This window comes from Rhinatrema bivittatum, chromosome 4, assembly GCF_901001135.1.
Source record: "Rhinatrema bivittatum chromosome 4, aRhiBiv1.1, whole genome shotgun sequence".
NCBI lineage: Eukaryota > Metazoa > Chordata > Amphibia > Gymnophiona > Rhinatrematidae > Rhinatrema > Rhinatrema bivittatum.
The window spans coordinates 41,874,325-41,890,993 of NC_042618.1; the positions used below are offsets into that span (position 1 = coordinate 41,874,325).

The window sequence follows — 16,669 nt, forward strand, 5'->3', positions numbered from 1 at the left end:
CAGGATTGCCATCTGCACCTCAGCTGGCCCAGCTGTTCGTCCAGCACATCTTCAGACTACACAGCCTACCTAGAAGTATTCTTTTGGATCGAAGGCCCCTCAATTTACTGCCAGGTTTTGAAGGGCCCTCTGCCAGAAGTTCGACGTTACCTTATACTATATGTCTGCTTACCACCCACAGACCAATGGTCTTGCAGAGAGAATGAACCAAACCTTAAAGCAGTTCCTCCATATTTACGTCAATGAGAAACAGGGTGACTGGGCTAGCCTGCTATCCTGGGCAGAATTTGCACTCAATTCTCATCTCTCCACGGCTACCGGATCCTCGCCATTTCAGATAGTGTATGGGAAGCAGCCATGCCCGCCGCTGCCAGTTCCTATTTCAGTTACATCCCCGGTAGCCCAATTCTCTGCAAACGAGTTACACCGCCTGTGGATCTCCACATGGCGCGCGCTGATCAAAGCCAGTCAGGCGGCAAAAAGGTATGCCGATCAGCAAAGAAGACCATATCCGCCCCTCAGGCCAGGCCAAAAGGTATGGCTGAGCACACAGTTCATCCGCCTGAAGCTGCCATCAGCACGAATGGCCCCACGATTTATTGGATCGTTTCCCATCATTCTACAGGTTGGTACCGTTTCGTATCAGCTTCGTCTTCCACCTTCCCTCAAGATACACAACACGTTCCATGTTTCCCTCTTGAAGCCTCTGGTGTTATCATGGCCTTCCAGCACGCCTCCGACTCCCCAACCTATTGCCTCTGAAGATGACCTCACCTATCAAGTCTGAGAGGTCTTGGACGTTAGAAAGCATAGGAAGAAATGGGAGTACCTGTTAGCGTGGGAGGGATTCGGCCCCGAAGAAAACACCTGGGAGCCGTTGGCCAACATCTTAGACCGGGGCTTGCTTAAGCAATTCCACAGAGACCATCTGTTTAAGCCCAGGCCTCCGGGGAGGTGTCCTAAAGAGGGGGGTACTGTTGTGTTCCGCGGCCATGGAAGGCCACGACCGCATCCCCCTACCTTGCCCGCGACAGCGACCCACCGCGGGAGCTCCGGGGGAAGTCCCTGATCCTGTGCCTGTCGCTCTGGCACGGGTCCCAGAGATGGTCGCCGGGTGAGGAGCCGTCCCTGCTCCTCCCTTGCGGCGTCCGGCAGCATTTCCTCTGCGGAGGAAATCCAAAATGGCCGCCAACATCTTTAGGCACGAGGCCATGCCTCCTCATCAGATTTAAAGGGACCTGATCCCTTTAACTACCCACAGCTGTTCCCTATGAGTCAGAGCAGAGGGAGTATAAAAGGAGGCTTCCTCTGCTCATTCCTTGACTTGGCAACGTCCCACGTAGTCAGGTCTGCTTGCTTCGGTGAGTTCTTGTACTTCGGATCTTTGTTCCTGTCTCGTCTTGGTGTTCCTGGTGTGTGGCTTCGGACTGGCAAGCGGCGATCCCTTAGTGTAAGACCTCGGACTGGTGAGCGACGATCCTCTGGCACTGACCTCGGACTTCTTCTGGACCATCGTCTCCAAGGGCCCACCTAAGTCCCAGCGGCCCGGGTCCCTGCGGGCTCCTCCCAGGGGGACCACGGGCTTCCAGGGGTGAAGCTCCAGTTAGCCCTTACTCCGAACTCGACTCCTTGACCTCTCAAAGGTCCACCTAAGTCCCAGTGGTCCAGGTCCCTACGGGCTCCTCCTGGGGGGACCGCGGACTTCCAGTGGCAAAGACTCCATTCCTCTCCTTGACGTCACAACTCTTCGTCCACTTCCACAGTCGCCTCAGTCTCCAGTGCCGAGGGTCAGCTGGTCGCATCTTCTGTTCTGCCTCGCCACCCGATGGGAGAACCTACGGATCTTCCTCCTAAGGTATACCATCCTCCCGTCGGCCCAAGGGTTCACAAGCCTGATCATAACACCTGGCAAGAACCCATACAAATAGATTCCATGCTACTAATGCCCACAAAAAGCAGTGGCTATTCCCTATTGATCAATAGCAGTTTATGAACTTCTTCTCCAGGAACTTATCCAAACCTTTTTTAAACTCAGCTACACTAGCTGCCTTAACCACATTCTCTAGCAATGAATTCCAGAGCTTAATTGTGTGTTGAATGAAAAAGAATTTTCTCTGATTTGTTTTAAATGTGCTACTTGCTAACTTTATGGAGTGCCCCCTAGTCCCTTTATTATCCGAAAGAATAAATAACTGATTCACATTTACCCATTCAAGTCCTTTCATGATTCTGTAGACATCTATCATATCTCCCCTCAGCCGTCTATTCTCCAAACTGAACAGCCCTAACCTCTTTAGCCTTTCCTCATAGGGGAGCTGTTCCATGCCTTTTATGAGGGAGAGGGAAGGAGAACCCAAGAGGGAGCAGGAGAAGAGTGGACGAGAGAGAAGAAGAGAACAAAGAACTGAGGAAGAGAAGACATGGGACAGAAGGAAAGAAAGGAAGAAGGGAGATAGGACCCTGAATAAGGGGCAGGATGATGGAGAAAGAAAGAGGACCTCAGATGAAGAGAGACAGAGCTGGGTATTGGGAAGAAGAAGATGAAAAAGGGAAGAGTGAGAGGGGATCAGGAATTGTGGGTGTGTGGGGGGAGGGAAGACTAAAAATAGAGGGGAAGAGATCTGGGCATGGAGGCAGGTAGAAGGAGATAAAGGGATAATTCTAAATTAAGAGAGGATGTAGGAGAAAGAGAGAAAACCAGGAAAGAGTGAAAGGCCTATATTGGGTGAATAGAGAGGGAGAAAGGGCCTGTGATGGCAGAGAGGAGGAGGTCTGGGAATGGGGGTTGAGAAAAAGAGAAGAAATCCTGGGAGATAATAAAGGAGAGAAAGTAGGGAGGAAGAGAAGACAAGGAAAAAAATCAAGGGAAGAGAGTAGAAAGATTGATGAAAGAAAGTATTATCCACGGAAGACAGCAAAACTAAAAAAGGAAGGACACCAGAGAATGAGAGCAAGAGAAAAAAACAAAACAAAACAGAGAGAAGACCAGAGAATGAGAAAAAAAGAGAGATGCTGAGTCAGAAAAGCAAATGAAAAACACCAAAGGTGAAACTTTTTTTGCCTAATAGAAAATATTAATAACTTAATTATCCTAGGACCCTGTTCAAAGTGTCTGACCTGAATATGGGTGGGCCCAAGCTCGCCCAGAGCCCACCAGTAACCAGGCACCGTGCGTCGCAATCTGATGTGGCCCGGAGTCCATGCTGCATTGGTGCCTTCCTTCCCTTGGCTGTGCTACCCAGGGTTCTTCTTGGCTGGGCGCATGCAATGACGGGGCGAGGGGGCGGGGGGACTAGCAGTGGATGTGGAGTGATGACATCAGAGCGCCATTTAAAAGGGATGAGCCAAAGACCAGCTGCCATTTTTCAATTGAGCCGATGCTTGCCAACCTCCCACCCCGGCAAGCATTTTACAAGATCTGGATGGCATCTCAGTTGGTTCTATGGGGCATTATGGGGTTTTTCGTTGTGTTAGATAGTCCAGATTGTCAGCTAGTTGTCACTGATATATATTATATATGTGATACTCACCTTGTTACATGCATATAGTGCAGACAGAAGCAAATGTTATGCAGGTAGTGAATATATATACATGTATGTATGGAATCTGTTGTCACAGTTTGGGGGACAGGCAGGTACCCAAACCGGTTTTGGGGGGTTTCAGACGTGGTGCAGGGGTGCATCACGGAAAGGACAGCACCAAGCTGGTGCCTTATGGCTAATGGCGAGGCATCGTACACTTCAGGAGTGTGTCCCCCTTGCTTGGGGCTAAGGCAGGGAGCCTGATTGCCACCTTGCTTGGTTCACGGCGGGCTGCAGCCAGGGGTAGCCCAGTTGGCTATTTGTGGCTTGGCTCGGGAACGGGTGTTTTAAAGCATATTTTCTGTTCAATAAAACTGCGGCCCTTTCACCCACCTAATGCTTATGTTTTAATTATGTGTTTTGCAGATGATTATGCCAGTTAATCTTTGTGCTACCTTAAATGTATTGGGGGGGGGGGGGGGGTGGAGTGCAATCAGGGGCGGGGGGGGCGACATTGTCACAGCTACTAGAGTTAGTGTCTCCCACATAGAATTTACATTGGGAATGGCTGTATTTTGTTGTTAATTTGACTTGTATACATGCAGAATTAATTATTTTGTATGCTGGGAATAACTACCAGCTCTGAGGTGTTTCTATTAGGCCCAAAAATATTTTGTAGTAACACAAATTTAAAAAATGTGCTTTTAGATATATTCTGAGAGTAGATTTCTCTAATATTTTATGGGGAAAGTCTATCAGATTGCTTCCCTCTCAGCAAAAGGAACTGCTCACGCACTTCTAGCATCACAGGGAACAAGTGGCTGAGATTCGCTCATCAGAAATCTGGTCACATCTTCTCTCCCTCCTTCCCACTGGCAAGAAGAGAGCAGCACTTCTTTCCTGTATGCTCTTCCTCTGCCAGTTTCAATCTGACTTCTAAAAGGGTGGGGGCCCTGTAATTTCACAGGACCTGCTGGTCCTGCATGTCAAAGATCAGATTAAAGCTAGAAGAATGGTAAAAAGTGCTTCTATTCTACTAGTGGCAGAGAGGGAAGGAGCCTGCCAAAATTTGGTTCAGTGTGCCATGAGGGCTGAGATACTTGAAAGTGTACCAAAATATAAATAAATATGAAAGTATGCTCCCATTAAGGTAACAACTGGTGAGTGCACACTATTGCAGCCAGAAGGCAGAAAAACCAAACTGAACAAAAGGGAAGAAAATAACATTTTCATCAAAGTTTTTAATCATAATATTCAAGTCTTCTAACTAGGCACAAGTACAGAAAACTGTAAAATATTAGCCCTTTCTGTTTGGCAGTAGGTCTCCTGATACTAGGTCACAGACAGACAGACAGACAAGATCTCTGCATCAGGCATTCTTGCTTTACGTATATCACACTTATGTTGAGACACACTTCTTTAGTATATTGGCTTCTTTCTATTCAACATCTACATTCCCCCTACCTGTGACATCATCCGGTCCATCAATATCTAATGCCACCTATATGTGGATGACATCCAACTCTACATCAAAGTGGGATCTGACCATACTTCCTCCATTACCAGTCTCAATAATTGTCTTACAGATGTAGCCCAATGGCTTAATAAACACAGACTAAGCCCATCTAACTCAAAACTCCTCTGGCTCAGCTGCCAAGGTCACCCCCTAAAATAGTTTCCCTCACTAGCAGGTATCGCCTTATATCCTAAGGAGTCAGTACAAAGCCTAGGGGTTCAACTGAACCAAAATCTCACAACTGAACCCCAAATTTCGAAAGTAGTAAGATCCTCCTTCATGTATCTGTGTCAGATCTGCCAACTATGTAATTTCCTTGATAAATGTAATCATGCTACTGTAATCCATGCATTAATCACCAGCCAAATCAATTACTACAATTCCTTATACAGCAGCATCTCTCAATACAGTTTGAAGCACCTCCAGATCCTGCAAAGTACTGCCATGAGAATTTTGGGTAGTGCAAAAGTCTATTCTCCATCATCTTCACTGGTTCCCAGTAGAAAGCAGGATAAAATTTAAAACTCTCTGCTTTTTCTACAAATGCTTGAATACACTGTCCCACAAATACCTCTCCCCTTACACGTCCTCAAAGGAACCCCAGTCTGCCAAAATGTCTCTTCTTTTCTCTCCTCCCTTGACTGTTGCCAAATTGTACTGTAGTAGCCTAGTGGCTACAGCAGTGGCTTATGAACCAAGGAAGCCAGAGTTCAAATTTCACTGCTGCTCCTTGGGTCCTTGGCTGAGTCACTTCACCCTCATTTGCTATAAAAACTATTTATACCACTGTAAGAAGGGAAACTAGGTTTTGGTGGTGGCCTAGGTTTTGGGGGACATTTTTACATGCACTGTCGGAGGTACGAACAGCACAGTAGACATCAGTGAAGATTTTATATGATTTGGAGTGATGAAAGATGAGATTTGTACATTGTACTCTTGTCCTAGCTTTATGTACTCTTTACCTAGCTGCTATCAAGTTAGGTTGAGAGTACATTGTACAAATCTCATCTTTGTGAACCTTTCATCACCCCAAATCACATAAAATCTTCACTGATGTCTACAGTGCTGTTCATACCTCTGATTGTGCATGTAAAACTGCCCCCCAAAACCTAGGCCACCAAAACCCCATCCCGAGTTCAGAATGGCCATGATAACACCATAACACAATCTGATGAATGACTATGTTAGATTTTGGGCCCTCTGGGCATAGGAAAATACCTACAGTACCTGAATGTAACTTGTTATGAAGCACTGAAAAGCAGACTATAAACTGAATAAAAAATAAACAAGATTCTATGCTTTCAGCTGTTATGCACCAAAAATTTGGAACAAAGTACAACTAATTTTATGCCTGGAGACATGCTACCTTAAGTTCTGGAAAAAAAAAAAAAAAGCTTAGGCTTGACTTTTCAGCCAGGCCTTCTCCTAAGATCCACTTCTTTGGCCTAACTCCCTGAATCCTCTACAAACTGTGTTATACAAAACTGGGTCTTGAAACTATTCACAAATAGAATTTCCAGTGCTTCATTAATTGCAAATTCTGATTTGACTGTAAAATGTTCTAATGCCTCTGTTCATTTAAATTTATTGCAATCCACCTTGAGACCAACTTTAGGGAAAGGCAGAAAATCAAATGTTCATTCATTCATTCATAAATAAATAAATAAATAAATAAATGTCAGGCTTGGCTCTAGGGGGTCAACCATGAGTCATAACAATTAATTAAAATAGGAAACGACAGCAGGCACTATTCACCAAAATCTAAATAAACTGTTTTCCAAACTCTTTGATTCTCTGGTTTGATCTAATCTATTTCTACTTGATCTGGTTTGATCTAATCTATTTCTACTTGATCCTTCTGCTATCTGTGCCTCACCAAGCCTCTCTCAAACTTTCCTCATCTCTCTGTCTTTCTCTAACTCCACCTTTTCGTCCATCTCCATGGGCCTGTCTGGCTCTACATCTTTCTCCCCAAACTCAATCTGACTCTCCAACTTCATCCCTTTCCGCCGCCAGCCTCGGGTTCCCTCCCGGCATTGCGCGCGCAGCCCCGCAGAGTAAGTTTGGGCCTCGCGGGCGACCGTTCTCGCGATAGTGAGGACGTTAAGCGGAAACGGCGGGTTGCCGGTCCCAAGAGGGAACGGAGAACTGAGTGAGGGGGGAAGGAGGCGAGGGTAACGGCGTAGCGTAAGGTAGGAAATCGACAGAAAAAAGAGCGTGGAGGAATCAGGGAGAGGGTACCGGTAGAGCTACGAGCAGGGGGGGAGGGGGATGAGTGCTTGGCAGAGCTGTGGTAAGGCAAAGGATGGGGGTTGGGGGAGAAGGGAAGGAAAAAGTACCGGGAGAGGAGAGCGAGACTGCAACGCTGCACAGCATGCTAGAGCGGTGGCATTGGAGGAGGGATGGGGAGAGGGCAACCCTTACCCGAACAATTGTCAGAAAGTAACACAGTCGCCCACTGGACCTATTAAAGAAAGAGAAAGCCTGGGTGTCTATTAACGCTATTTTTAGGTGATAAATCTGAACAAAGTACCTGAAGCTGTAAAACTTTGTACTTCCTTTTCTTAAATGGCCTTCATCAGCCTGCTTGATTTGTTTAGTTGCCTTTGAGTTAAATGCTTGTATCATCATCATCATGAAATCTGTGAAATGAATATTTACTTTTCTTTCAGATTACCATAATCTAAGAGAAACTTATCAGGATGAGTTTTGTGGAGTATGGGGAAATAATGAAAGAAGGGGACACCGCTATTGTCTTCTTGGGCCATGACTCCATGTTTCCAGTGAAAGTCCAACATGGTGCACAAACTCAGACAAAATATGGTGTTATCAGACATTCCACAGATCTGATTGGCAAACGGTATGGATCAAAGGTGACCTGTAGCAAAGGTGGTTGGGTATATATCCTCCACCCAAGTCCAGAATTGTGGACCCTGAATTTGCCTCACAGAACCCAAATCCTGTACTCTACTGACATTTCCTTAATCACTATGATGCTGGAACTGAAGCCAGGATCCATAGTCTGTGAATCAGGTAATATGTCAAAATTTTTATTTGTATTTATTTATTTGATTGAAGTACCTGAAAAGCAGAATATAAAGTAGATTAGATTTAGGTGCTGTAGATTTATTCCCAGAGGGATCGCAATCTAAAGGGCTGATGCAAAAAGCTGACTGTTAAAACTGTGTGCTGAAATTCCATGTACAGTTTCCTAACGCACAAACTAAATTTTTTAAAATTCTCAGTGCAGTAAACTAATGGTATGATTATGCATTTTTAAACTCTCGATGCATTAAAACTAGAAAATGTGCACACAGAAAAGGCTTAATGCATAGAAAAAAAAGTTTATGGACAGAAAAATTGGTTTATGTGTACAAATTGTTTTCCACGCATTAAATAAGATGTATGTGCACAGAAAATGCTTTCTGTGCATAAAGCGTTTTTCGTATTCCTAATTCATATTTTATGTGTGGAAAAATTCTTTTTTTTTTTTTTTTTGTGCACAATCAGGCAGATGCAATATTGGCTCACATGAAATGGGTGCTCATGATTGAGTGCCTGCTGTCCTAACACACGCCCAGCTACTTCTCCTGGGCATGTGATGCATTATTTAAATAAGGGATTGGGCTAAAAAGGACGTGCTAGGGGTAAATTGTGCGTCCCTAGCACATCCATGGCATCAGGCTCCCAGGAGAAGTGGCTGTGCACCAGTTAGCAAAACAGACGCTCAATTAATGGGCATCTGTTTTCCTAACCTGACTGCCTCAAGAATTTTTTTTTTCATGCTGCTTTGTGGTTCCTCCTCAGGACGATACTAAGTAGGAGGAACCACAGAAAAGCAGTATTTGGGGATTTTTTGTGGCGCTGTGTGTGTGGGGCTTTCTGATGGCTTGGAGTGCGTAAAGACTTAACGCCAGCCCTGGGGCTGGCATTGTTTTCCATGTTAAAATGTGTGTATCAGACACACGGTGATTTTTGCATCAGGGTAATAGCTAATAGTCTCATTTACATGGGATGCGCGCTATTAGCTAGGTGCTGGTTTGGTCACGCTAATCCCCTTATTGCATCTGAGTGTTAGGCTAGCGCATCCAAAATGTGTGTGTCCAAGAGCTCATTAGCCTGTGCACGAGGCTCAGCACACGATATAGCATCAGTCTGAATGTATGTTTTTGATGCATAAAATCCTAACTAGAAATCCCGGCATTGGAACTCCAGCTTCTGCCATAGACCAACATCAGCCCTGGAAACTTTGCTCTACTTTGAATAGGAATTAAGTTTCTAGGGCTAAGAAAACAGAAGCTAATCCAGCTCACCACTCTGTGTTGGGAAGTACTACCTAATGCCATCATTTGCATGGAATTTCCTTGCGAGGGTGCTAAATTTAAACTCTGTGTTGTGTGAACATTTTTGGTGCACAAAACTCCTTACTGCATTGGCAGTAGAATTTGCGCGTAAAAAAAATGTGTGCATAACTGAGGATTAAACTGTGCACTGTGCTGAGCACACCTTTTTGCATTGGCACCCAAGTATGTACCTGAGGTATTGGAGAGTGAAGTGACTGTCCCAAGGACCATTACTTATTTATTTATTTGGACCAACATAGCAGTTATCCAAAGTTGATTATGAACATTTGTTGCCTAGTTCACTTTGTTATCTGTTATTTGTACGGGCACTGCCCAATGGTTTTTTGTTCACTGTGAACCGATACGATGTGCGAACGGATATCGGTATAAAAGAATTGCTAAATAAATAAATAAAAAACATGAATTCTGGAGACAGCATAATTCTATTCTTTAAGCTTATATTGAAGAAGAGGCTTAAGTGATCTTGAAGACACCCAGCACTATTACTGAATAATTCTTTACACTGGTGTAACAAACACTATTGCTAGCTACAACACATATTTATTTAACTAACTTTGTGTTTGTTTTACAATGATAATGTAATATCTTTGCATTTGTTAATGGAGAGTACAACATATGGTGAATGCATACAGTCTGATTTGTCAAAGCTTTTTTTTTTTCTTTTTTTTTATAGTGGCATATTATGGAAGGAAACCTTTGATAAACAGGGCTCCTTGAGTAAAAGATGTTGTGCCAGTGGCACGGATTCCTTCTCTGGCAGTTGATGGTACTTTCAGCAGGAAGTGATTCATTCCCAGGCTAAGGTTTTCCTTTCCTGACTTGGACCATTTAGAAATGTTCCTCATATAAGGGGGGCCTTGGAAATGGGTTTACACTATAGTAGGAATAATGCTAATCATTGGGAGGGTTGCACTGTAGCTGTTGTTTAGATGATGAATTTTAATGATGCTTCCTTTTGTTGATTACCTCTGGTCATGTGGTCAATAACATTTCATGCAACCATTCAGAAGTCCTGCATGCCTTTCTCCAGTGAAGCCCCTTGTTTCCCAAGCAAGGTGCTATGTAATATAGCAAAACCAGCAGAATAAGCTGAGCGGTGACAGGAATATATATTGTGTTTCCCTGGTTGGCACTGCAGTCATAAGGTTGATTGGACAGGAAGTAGAGTGAATTTCAGGTACTTAAACAGAATCAAACTCATGACAATTCCTGTTTTAATCACCACAGCTACAGAGGAGAAGAAAAAGGAGTGGGCTAGGAAGGAAACAAGAACATAGAAGTGAAGATAAGGAGTTGCAGATTCCAAAAGAGATGTCAAGTTAACAGTTATACATTAGAGAGAGAAAAGTGAATTTTGTAGCAAAGGAAATTATCCACATGCACCACACTGGGCAGGGAGAAACAGGCTCTCTTCAACAACCTTGAGAATGGCTCTAGCGGGCCACTATCTCTTCTTTTCCTTTTCCCCCCTCTCCCCCCCCCCCCCCCCCCCCCCCTCACAGAGAAGTTTATTTTTTCTCATACTTATCTGTTTCTCTTAGCTCTTGGTTCTATTTCCCTTCCACCCCCACCTTTAATGTAGAGAGCAGTGATGGAGCTGCATCCAAGTGAAATATCTAGCTTGATTCGTTAGGGGTAGTAGCCGCCGCAATAAGCAAGCTACACCCATGCTTATTTGTTTTACCCAGACTATGTTATACAGCCCTTATTGGTTGTTTTTCTTCTCCCATGCTGTTGAAGCAGAGAGCCATGCTGGATGTGCATCGAAAGTGAAGTATCAGGCACATTTGGTTTGGGGTAGTAACCGCCGTAACAAGCCAGCTACTCCCCTCTTTGTGAGTGCAAATCCTTTTTTCCACATTTCCTCTTGTTGTTGAAGCTTAGAGCGATGTTGGAGTCACAGTAAGCATGTGTATGTTTATTTAATAAGGGTATTGACTCCAGGCAGTAGCCATCATTCTGGCGAGTCACCCACTCTTCATTGGCAGCATCTTGACTTTATGGATCCACAGTGTTTATCCCACGCCCCTTTGAAGTCCTTCACAGTTCTGGTCTTCACCACTTCCTCCGGAAGGGCATTCCAGGCATCCACCACCCTCTCCGTGAAGAAATACTTCCTGACATTGGTTCTGAATCTTCCTCCCTGGATTATTAGTGTGGTTTTGGGTGGATCCTTGGACACTGTGGCAGCTGACCACCCCACGGGGGGAAGTCCCGTGAGGGGCCACAGTCAGGCTCAGCTCTGGACACACAAACACAGATAGTTCTTTATTTAGACAATTTGAGAAACCACCAGAGGTGGCGGTAGTGAGTAGAAGATGTAGCCCACCTGGGCTAGTATTCCCCAGGGCGCTGGAACAGCGTTTTCTCCAGTAGCAGTGTTGTAGTGGAGAGAACTGAGAAAGTGAGTACAATAGAACATTCACAGAGTCCCAAGTATGGAGAAGCCCCGAGATAGGGAGAGCTGGCCCTCGAAGAGCGAGTACCAGATCCCTGGAGGTAGAGAGACTTGTTGGCAAAGTACTCACACAGCGGTTCCACGTAGGAGATGGCACTGGCACTGGAACGGGGGCAGGCCCTCGAGCGAGTACCTGGTTCCAGGGAAACAGCTCTAAGGAGTAGATGATAGTAGTACTCACTGATGGTGTCTAGCGAATTCCTCCAAGTAGAAAAGGATATAGATGCAGGCAGCAGGTCAGGGAACATGGGCCCTCGAGGAGCGAGTACCGGTTACCTGATAGCGACCTGAAAGAAGCAAAGAGGCCCCCGAGGAGCGGGTACCCCGTTAGAAAGAGTCCAATGGAAATTGGAAGGCAGAGTAGCTGCAATAAACAGTAGCTTATATATCCGGGCAGCATGATGTCATCACAGGGGGACGCCCCTGAGGAATGCGTCAACGAGGAAATAAGAATGAGGGCCATGTGGCGCGCGCGCCCTAAGGTACCTGGAGAGCATGGCGGGAGGCAGCGTCCAAGCCGGTTCGGGGACGCCGGAGAGGACGGCAGACGGACGCTGCGGCGGTGGTGCGCGAGGGAGGGAGGGACACACCCCCCCCCCCGGAGATCTTCCGTCTGCCGGTTGTGGATGAGCTGAGAGGGGGAGTGACTGAGGGGATGGAGGAGAGAGTGGGGGGAGACTAGAGGGGGGGAGGTGAGAGGGAGGAGGGGGGAGAGTGGGAAGGAGAATGAGTGGGAAGGAAATGGACCGAAATTTTTTTTTTAAATGTAGCCCATTGTTACGGGCTTAATGGCTAGTATATGTATAAACCCATGGTGCAGCCTCGTCTTGAGTACTGTACTAAGATTGAGTTAGGACAGCTGTCATAGTGGGTAATTTGATCATTAGGAAAGTAGATAGGTGGGTGGCTGGTGGGTATGAGGATCACTTGGTAACTTTCCTTCTTGGTATGAAGATGTATTTATTTATCGAGTTATCTTGAGTTCTGAGTTCAGTTGGTAGGGAGTTCCAGAGTTTTGGGCTACCTAGAGATATTGCTCTCTTTTGGTTTGAGGTGAGTTGATTGGAACACTTAGGTGGTGTTTTTAGAAGTCCCTTATTTGCTGATCTGAGGTTTCTGTTTGGGGTATGTAGTTTTATAGAGGAGCTCAGCCAGTTTTCTTGTAGGATGGATAGTACTTTGTTTTTCAATCCTGAATCTTATTGGTAGCCAGTATAGTGAAATAAGTGTTGGGGTGATGTGGTCATGCTTTTTAGATCCAGTGAAGATTCTTGCAGCTGCGTTCTGTAGGATCTGGAGTGGGCGAATAGTGTTTAGAGGTAAGTTGAAAAGGAGTGAGTTACAGTAATCTATGTTGGAGAAAATTAGTAATTGAAGGACTGATCTAAAGTCATTGTTGGAAAGAAAAGGTTTTAAATGACGGAGTGTAAGTAGTTTATGATACCCGTCTTTGATTTTTGTTGTGATATGGTTTTTGAAAGAAAGTTCCCTGTCAATTATTACTCTGAGGAAGCGAACATGATTGATTGGAGATATAACCGTATTTTGGTTCATTAGGTTGAGTGGTGGTATTTGAGGAGAGTTGTTCCTTCTGTCTAATAAGATCATTTCAGTCTTGTCAAAGTTGAGGATGAGTTTTAAGTTGGTTAGTATTTCCTTTATATTGTTTAGGTGAGTTGCTGTTAATTTGTATGTTTCTTCTAGTGATTTTTTTTATTGGGATTAATATTTGAATATCATCAGCATAGATGAAGTGGGTCAGATTGAGGTTTGATAGGAAGTGGCATAATGGAAGCAGATAGATGTTAAAGAGCGTTGCTGACAGAGTGGATCCTTGGGGAACTCCAGTGTTTGATTTTCTTTAAGAGGGAATCATTGAGTAGTACTTGGTAGGATCTTTGTGATAGGTAAGAGGAGAACCATTTTAGGGTTGTTTCTTTAGCTCCAATTTCGGATAGATGGTCAATCATGATGGAGTGGTTTACTGTATCAAAGGCTGCAGATAGGTCGAGTAGGATTAGAAGGTAGCTGTGGCCCTTTTCAAAACCTTTGAGTACGAAGTTGTTCATTGCTAGTAGTAGCATCTCAGTGTTCAGTTGTTTTCTGAATCCAAATTGAGCGGGTAGCAGGATGTTGTTTTCTTCTAGGTGGTCAGTGAGCCATGTGTGGACAACTTTCTCAATGATTTTGGCAATGAATGGGAGGTTTGATATGGGTCGGTAGTTCAATGGGTTTTCTGGATCAAGATTATTCTTTTTCAGAATGGGTTTGATGATTGCCGATTTTAGGCATTCTGGGTAGTTTCCTTCCGTGAGGGAGAGGTTTACGATTTCAGTTATCGTCTTAGTTATTGGTGGTTCGAGATTTTTTTATCATCGTAAGGGGTATGGCGTCAATAGGGTGTTTGGCTGGGTTCATTTTTTAATGATCATTTGGACTTCCAAAGAAGATGCCGTCTCAAAGTTGGGCCAGCTTTTTGTTTGAATGTTTGGTATTTTCTGGTCTTGTGAGGCATGTTTTAGGTTGTTTTTTTATGAGGATTTTGATTTTTTCATTAAAGAAGTCTACAAAGTCGTTACTAGTGATCTTTGGTGTTGATTGTGGCTGGTTATCGTAAGATGATTTGGTTAGGCTTTTTATTATGTTGAAGAGCATCTTAGGGTTTTGTTGGTATTTGTTTATTTTGTTAGTGTAGAAGTCTTTCTTTGTTTTATGGATGAGTTTTTTTTTATATTCTGCTAGTTGTGCTCTGTATACGTTTAGTAGTGTAGTTGTTTTGTTGTTTCTCTTTGATTTCTCTTTTTTTCTGAGTTTCCATTTGGCTGCTCTGATGTTTTTTCATTGTACCAAAGGTTCTGATTTTTTGTTTTTTATAGTTTTCTTTATCATGGGATTTATCTTATCTGCTACAGTTCTAGTTATGGTAATCCAGGATGATGTTGCATTTTCAGTGTTTGACAGGTCTATGTTTGTTAGTTCAGTTTGTAGATTTGCTTGAAGAGTTTCAATGCAAAAAGGTGGACGGTATGAGAAGGATTTAGTTGTGCTTTTTCTTGTTGTGAGTTTACAATTTGAATATAAGTTTGCGTGGATGATACAGTGGTGTGACCATGGTATTTTTGTTATCTTAGTTTGGTGGTTTGACCAAATGTTAGTGTTGATGAAGACTAGGTCTAGTGTGTGACCTGCTTTGTGCGTTGGGCCATTGATAATTTGATTGAGTCCCAGTGATGATAATGCGTCAATGATTGAGGTGCAAGCAGGAGAGTAGGGGGCAGTGTCTATGTGTAGGTTGAAGTCACCAAGAATAATTATGGGTTTGTTGATTGATATTTTGGTCAGGAAAAATTCAATAAGTGATGAGCAGTTTTGATCTAGAGTATTAGGGGGGCAGTATACCAGACAAATTTGTAGATGTGGAGAATTAAATAGTGTAATTTCCAGTGGAGAGCAATTGCTTGTTGGGATTAATTTCATCTGTAGGTTTTTTTTGATGATTAGCATAAGGCCTCAGTCTTTCTTTTTAGGTCTGGGTATTGAAAAAGTTTTGTAGGTAGAGTTATTGATTTGGTTAATTAATACTGTATCAGTGTTTTTTGCCCATGTTTCTGTGATGGCTATGAAATCTGGTTTTTCATCATGGAGAAGGTCGTTGACGATTGGTATTTTTTAAATTATAGATTGAGCATTAAAGAGTAGGAAAGAAAGTGTTAACTAGCTGCTGAGAGATTTGTTGTTGTGCGTAGTGGTTGAGTGTTGATATTTGAGTTTTATTTTTGTTTTCGTTCCTCTGTCTTTCCAATTGTTGTTGTAAGTGTTTGGGTCGTTTCTGTTGATCTTACAGTTTTTGGGGGTTGATGGTTTGCCATTCTTTATTCATTCAGGAGTTATCAAGAGATTGAGTACTGCTAGCACTGCAGTTTGCACGAAGGGGTGCACAAAGGGGAGTGCCCATCTGTCGCGCGTTTTGCGCTCCAGCGCTGGTGACGAGTGGGTGGGCAGGGCTCCCGCTCTCTCTGTGGTTTTTTTTTTAAAAGGCTCCTGCCTTTTTCTTTCTTTTTCCTTTTTCCCTTTCTTACCGGGGCTGCAGGCAGTTGATGGTGGGTGGGTTTCTTTTCTTTAATCGTCGCCTGGTGGTGTTGCTCGTTTTGCGCTCCAGCACTGGTGACGGGTGGGTGGGCAGGGCTCCCGATCACGGGCCTCCTGCTCTCTCTGTGTTGTTTTTTTAAAAGGCTCCTGCCTTTTTCTTTCTTTTTCCTTTTTCCCTTTCTTACCGGGGCTGCAGGCAGTTGATGGTGGGTGGGTTTCTTTTCTTTAATCGTCGCCTGGTGGTGTTGCTCGTTTTGCGCTCCGGCACTGGTGACGTTGGGTGGGTGGATAGTGGACCGCATGAGCCACCTAGATAAGATTTTAGAGAGTGCTGGTCAGAGCCAGCTGTCGTGGTACATCTGGGTACCAGTGACATAGGAAGGTACAGGAGGGAGGTTCTGGAAGATAAATTTAGGCTCTTAGGTAGGAACTGAAATTCAGAACCTTCAGAGTTGCCTTCTCAGAAATGCTTCTAGATCCATGCACAGAATCCCAGAGGTAGGCTGAGCTCTAGAGTTTCAATACGTGCATGAGACAGTGTTGTAAGGAAGAGGGTTTTAGGTTTGTTAAGAACTGGAAACATTCTGGGGATGGGCTTCACCTTAATAAGAGTTGAACCAGACTGCTTGCTTTAATTTTTAAAAAGTAGATATAGCAGCTTTTAAAATAGAACATAGGGAAAGCAGACAATCGCTCAGCAGTGCATGGTTCAGAGAGAGGT

General features: G+C 44.1%; 1 protein-coding gene across 6 annotated transcripts in view; it reads left to right on the forward strand.

The window, feature by feature from the left end:
* Positions 1-6,946: 6,946 nt before the first annotated feature.
* The window catches only part of TRMT61A (tRNA methyltransferase 61A), a 43,077-nt gene continuing 33,354 nt past the window's right edge, over positions 6,947-16,669 (forward strand). For 3 of the 6 annotated variants that reach the window (XM_029598019.1, XM_029598023.1, XM_029598024.1), the window contains exons 1-2: positions 7,107-7,229; positions 7,710-8,070. In XM_029598019.1, coding sequence (XP_029453879.1) covers positions 7,740-8,070 — 331 coding nt within the window. In that variant the 5' untranslated portion in view covers positions 7,107-7,229; positions 7,710-7,739. The other 3 variants (XM_029598020.1, XM_029598021.1, XM_029598022.1) reach the window with 3 other exon arrangements.